The sequence below is a fragment of the Aplysia californica genome, unplaced genomic scaffold (genome assembly GCF_000002075.1).
Source record: "Aplysia californica isolate F4 #8 unplaced genomic scaffold, AplCal3.0 scaffold00007, whole genome shotgun sequence".
Classification (NCBI taxonomy): domain Eukaryota; kingdom Metazoa; phylum Mollusca; class Gastropoda; order Aplysiida; family Aplysiidae; genus Aplysia; species Aplysia californica.
Genome location: NW_004797277.1, coordinates 2,846,384 through 2,851,726, shown reverse-complemented (window position 1 = coordinate 2,851,726; position 5,343 = coordinate 2,846,384). Strand labels below are relative to the sequence as shown.

General features: G+C 44.2%; 1 protein-coding gene across 1 annotated transcript; it reads right to left on the bottom strand.

Annotated features, from left to right (window-relative positions):
• Window positions 1-2,186: 2,186 nt before the first annotated feature.
• On the bottom strand, window positions 2,187-4,365 carry LOC101848086 (THUMP domain-containing protein 1). Its single transcript, XM_005089598.3, has 2 exons — window positions 4,123-4,365; window positions 2,187-3,266 (listed from the first exon to the last, which is right to left on the bottom strand). The coding sequence occupies exons 1-2, from the start codon at window positions 4,330-4,332 to the stop codon at window positions 2,205-2,207; spliced, it is 1,272 nt and encodes a 423-aa protein (XP_005089655.1). The 5' UTR covers window positions 4,333-4,365; the 3' UTR covers window positions 2,187-2,204.
• Between the last annotated feature and the right edge of the window lie 978 nt (window positions 4,366-5,343).

Genomic DNA, 5,343 nt, shown 5'->3' with positions numbered 1-5,343 from the left:
GTGTAAGGGGGGGGGGTACCCAAAATGTGTAAGATTTTATTTGAACAGCCCCAAAACCACGCTTGTCACACCTGCCCAACGTCAGCGGGAGTTTTAGTTTAAGGACCTGACACATGTGTCAGGGGACACACTGTTTTTGTACACCATGCAACCTCCATGCAGTTGTGGGGTTTTTTGGTACGGTAGACATTCCCATTTAACTTTTGATTTTGATCTAACAAAACTCACGTTGGTTACTTTGATTGCAATATTAGCATACCAACAATGTATTCCAAAAATTCCATGACATTTTAGCTATACACACGTCTTGCAACTTTTCTTGCAACTTTTTGCAACTTTTGCTATTTTCAAATGCAACTTTCTCTGAGGACAGACAATTTCAGTTTTCTGCTGCGCCAACTGCCCTTTCTTGCTCTTCCACAAAGTCAAAGGTTTTTTTTATTGTCAGTGATTGCACCCCCCGTTGTATCCCTCTCAGCCCGGGTTGGCCCTGACAGGCAGGTACATAAGCCCGCGTCCTAAATGACCTAAACTGTGTGGATGGGGATGTAAAACACCGACCTTTCAGACAGAAAAAGATTTGTTTCTGGGAGGATGACACACACACACACACACACACACACACATGCAAACTTTGCCACCGGGGGAAAAAACTCTTTGTTGTACATAGACCTATCTTTGCTTTCTGGTTTTTATAGAAAGATTTTTACATTTTATATTATATATATAATAAAAGGAACATTCCATACAAATTATATTTATATTATATTTATATCCCTTGACATGTACTTAACATTTTGATGTATCAGAACTTCATGATGTAAAAGATGTTGTGAATGAAGCTTGGCATTTATGAACATGCTAGATCGTTGTCTCAGAACTTGTGGATTTCTCCTGTATTGTCCTTTGAGCTGCCGTCACTCTGTGTCATGGATCACTTCTATTGGATCACCCATGGAGTGTGTGTATGTGTCATGGATCACTTCTATTGGATCACCCATGGAGGGTGTGTATGTGTCATGGGTCACCCATGGAGTGTGTGTATGTGTCATGGGTCACCCATGGAGTGTGTGTATGTGTCATGGGTCACCCATGGAGTGTGTATATGTGTCATGGATCACCCAAGGAGTGTGTGTATGTGTCATGGATCACCCATGGAGTGTGTATGTGTCATGGGTCACCCATGGAGTGTGTGTATGTGTCATGGATCACCCATGGAGTGTGTATGTGTCATGGGTCGCTTCTATTGGATCACCCATGGAGTGTGTGTATGTGTCATGGATCACCCATGGAGTGTGTGTTTGTGTCATGGGTCACCCATGGAGTGTGTGTATGTGTCATGTGTGTATGTGTCATGGATCACCCATGGAGTGTGTGTATGTGTCATGGGTCACCCATGGAGTGTGTGTATGTGTCATGGGTCACCCATGGAGTGTGTGTATGTGTCATCATGTCACGCTCATAACTGTGCCTGATCTACAACAGGGAACTGCTGCTTTTTCTTTCCTAATCCTCACTATTGTCATGTATCCTCAACTTCTTTTGTATGTTTGTCACTCTCTTGTGACCTGCTATTTTTGGGGTGCCTTGATAGTCGAAGCAGAACTTTGTTAAAGTAAGAAACATTTTTTTCCATCCCTTTCATGCGTGAATAGGATGTATGAACGTGAAAGTAGAGTATTTTCACGACAAGAATCATTACTGGGGAATCAAGTTTCAAACGCGTCGTACTCAGCTTACAGTTCATACAAATGGATGGGACCAGTCTTAAATTAACCCCTTGACTTTTCCTTTTCCACTACAAATCAACATTTTTGATCTATTTGTTTTTCATTTTTCTTACAATCAGAGACAACCCCCCCCCCCCACCAAAACAAGTGCCCCCCTTTAGTTGCATAAAATAGGACAAAAAAACCACGCTCCCCATCTATGTAAACCTCCCAGTTCATCAGTGGCATTCTCCGGATCTATTGACAAACCTCCCAGTTCATCAGTGGCATTCTCTGGATCTATTGACAAACCTCCCAGTTCATCAGTGGCATTCTCCGGATCTATTGACAACAAATAGAATTGGATTTCCATGCTCTCTCTCTCTCTACATATATATATATATATATGTGTGTGTGTGTGTGTGTGTGTGTGTACACTCTCTCTCTCTAAAACACAAAAATAGAATCACACAAAAGTACACATACAATCTGTATTCACAATGTCTCTTTCACATCATCCACTTTTACCGTTTCTTTCAGACCATCTACATATACCGTCTCTTTCATAACATCTATTTTCACACCTAAGTCTTTCACACAATCTATTTTCACACCTGCGTCTTTCACATCATCTATTTTCACACCTGTGTCTTTCACATCATCGACATTCCCACGTTCTCCGGAATCTTCCAGCCCCTCAGCACAAACATCGTCTTGCTGCGCTGTAGACACCAGACTCCCTTCTTCAACGTGTCCACAAGTGGGGTCATGATCAGCGCCGGTCTCTGCCATCTGATCATCAACACTGACCATCGTTCCGGAGTCCTGAATAAAAGTGACGGTGGCGGCCGGAGAGGTTTTGTCAGCGGTGACCGGCGGAGAGGTTTTGTCAGCGGTGACCGGCGGAGAGGTTTTGTCAGCGGGGGTGTGCGGGCGAGGCCCTTGCTGTAACTCCTGCAAGTTGTACTTGCGCAGACGCAGAAAGCCCGGCGCCACGGCCAGACAGCAGACGGTGCACACAATCTCCACCACTATGGCCACCTCGTACTCCGACCAGGAAAACTTCACGTCCGGGTTCATGTCTGTGACCAGGCGCGTCAGCGCGGGAATCACGCTAGCCTTGCCACATGTGCTTGTGTTGTTATTGCGAGTTTTGAACACGATGGTGTAAGACGCCGGGGTACTCGCCGAATCCCGAGAGAAGACGGCAGACAAACATTTGTCAGCGAGGCGCTCGATGTCTGCCGTGTGAGCTTTGCACGTGCCCACCACGGGGAGAATTCGGGCGGCGTAGCGCGCTCGCAGAACTCGTTTCTCAGCGATGTCTTCCATGATGGACTGAGCCACTTTGACGGGATCCTCCACGGTCGAGCGGATGAACACACAGTTTTTGGCCTTCGTCATACAGTTCTGAAAACGCCGCTCCTCCGCAGGAACCGTCTTTATTTCCTCCACCTCTTTCCTCAAAGCCTTTTCGACGTCTTCCTCTGAGTCGTCATCACTTGTATTCTCTACGTCTGCCACGACGTCGGGGCGAGAGCTGTCCGCCATTTTAGCCTGTGTAAAAATGTATCACATGATTGGTTTGAGTAAGAAGAAGCTCACTGACACTATATTTATCACATGATTGGTTTGAGTAAGAAGAAGCTCACTGACACTATATTTATCACATGATTGGTTTAAGTAAGAAGAAGCTCACTGACACTATATTTATCACATGATTGGTTTGAGTTAGAAGAAGGTCACTGACACTATATTTATCACATGATTGGTTTGAGTAAGAAGAAGCTCACTGACACTGACACTATATTTATCACATTTTTGGATTAAGTAAGAAGAAGCTCACTGACACTATTATGGCCATTCAGTCAGTGCAGGAAAAAGGAAAGACAGATAGAAGAAATAGAGAGAAAGACAAAAAGGAGAAGCTACCAGTGGTACCCTTCCCTTCAAGCATCCATGAATGGATGACAAATTGATCCAAGTGGATAGGTGGACCCCGGAGTCTATTAACTTAATTAAGCCAAATTGCAGATTTTGGAAAGGCAGACCCCTGACCAATGAAAAGCTGTCTGACATCGGCGTCTTGTTAGGGAAGGCACAAGGCTAGCTCAAGAGGAACAAAAATGTCCGACAGACTTGGTTTGACGTTAAATTGTAATTTTTGTCTAGATCACATTGCCTACTACACCAAGACTATTTTTAAACTTCATGACAGTCGGGCAAAATCATGTCTTCATTTCATAAATCCAAATCAAGGTGGGAAATCGTCACCTAGATACCGCATACAAGGTGGGAAATCGTCACCTAGATACCGCATACAAGGTGGGAAATCGTCACCTAGATACCGCATACAAGGTATTCTACTTGTTCTAATGTACTCAAAGACTGTTGTCTACCATAGTTGGCTTACATTTCCCTGCCCATAGATGCGATCGGCGTACTCGTTGAGGATGTTGTAACTCTCCCGAACTGCGCCGCTCTCGTTGTTGTTGCACATGACCAGGAAGCCCCGAAGCCCCGGCGCGAGGACATTCACGTCTGTTCTCGGACGCTTGCCCCCATGAGCACTCTTTCTGTAGAAGGCTTTGCTTCTCTTCTGGCCTTTTCCTTCAGCTGACATATTCCTGAGGAACTGGGCAGAACAAGAATGAATGAGAATACAACTGTCATCGCCCAAGTGCACTCTCTATAAGAGCCTGCTCCTACCATGGGACAAAGTTTTTTCTCTATAATTTGAAGCCCAAGTAAGAAGTCTAATCTAAAGCACGGTTTGGGCGCGGACGATAAACTTTTCTGAGCTGCTTTACCGTACTGTGACTTTGAGTGGGTTGGGGTAAAAGGAGAGCAGTAACGTGGACTCCTAGCGCCGGACAACTAAATCTGCTCACTACAGGCAGACCCATACTATGTTTTTGGGAAGTGCCTATTTGCAACGCCGCGTTGCGATTAGCGTCAGTGCTAAATAAAACGTCGCATTGTGATTGGCGCCAGTGCTAAATAAAACGCCGTGTAGCTTTATCTACCTTTCGTTGTTGGAAGTTCTGATGGCCGAAGGGACAGCACATCTGTGTTTGAAGCCAAACCATTATTTTATTAGCGTGGGTTCAAATCCTGGTCCTGGAAGTTTTTGTTTTTTTTGTCTTCTTCTCGACTGACAAAGAAATTTTTCCCATAATTATACATGATGTAACTTGTAGTGGTGAAGCATGCACATTCTGGTTTTGTCCCCAAGAGGAGCTCTGTACAAAGTAGGCCTTAGTATAGCCTATACTTTTCCTTACCAATTTAGGCCTGGTTAAAGTTCAATAGTGGCTTTCCTTGGTCTGTGAGTCTAATTTTTTTTTTTTTATTTTAGGCTCAGGAGAAAAAAAAACAACTTCCGGGACCGGGATTAGATGCCACATTTGGAAACACTGAACATTAGACTTAGAGAACGTAGACAGTAGACATCTTGTATACACGTTCTCTATGCCTAACTTAAAGATAATATTTTTAGGTAGGGCCTAGATCTATTGTATGACGACATTGCGGACAGGAAATACTGCTTACCGAGTTGCACCGTCTTGTTACTGTTATCAGTGGCGAAGCGTCAATATAATCAAATAATCACTGCTTCCCTTCCTAATTTTGA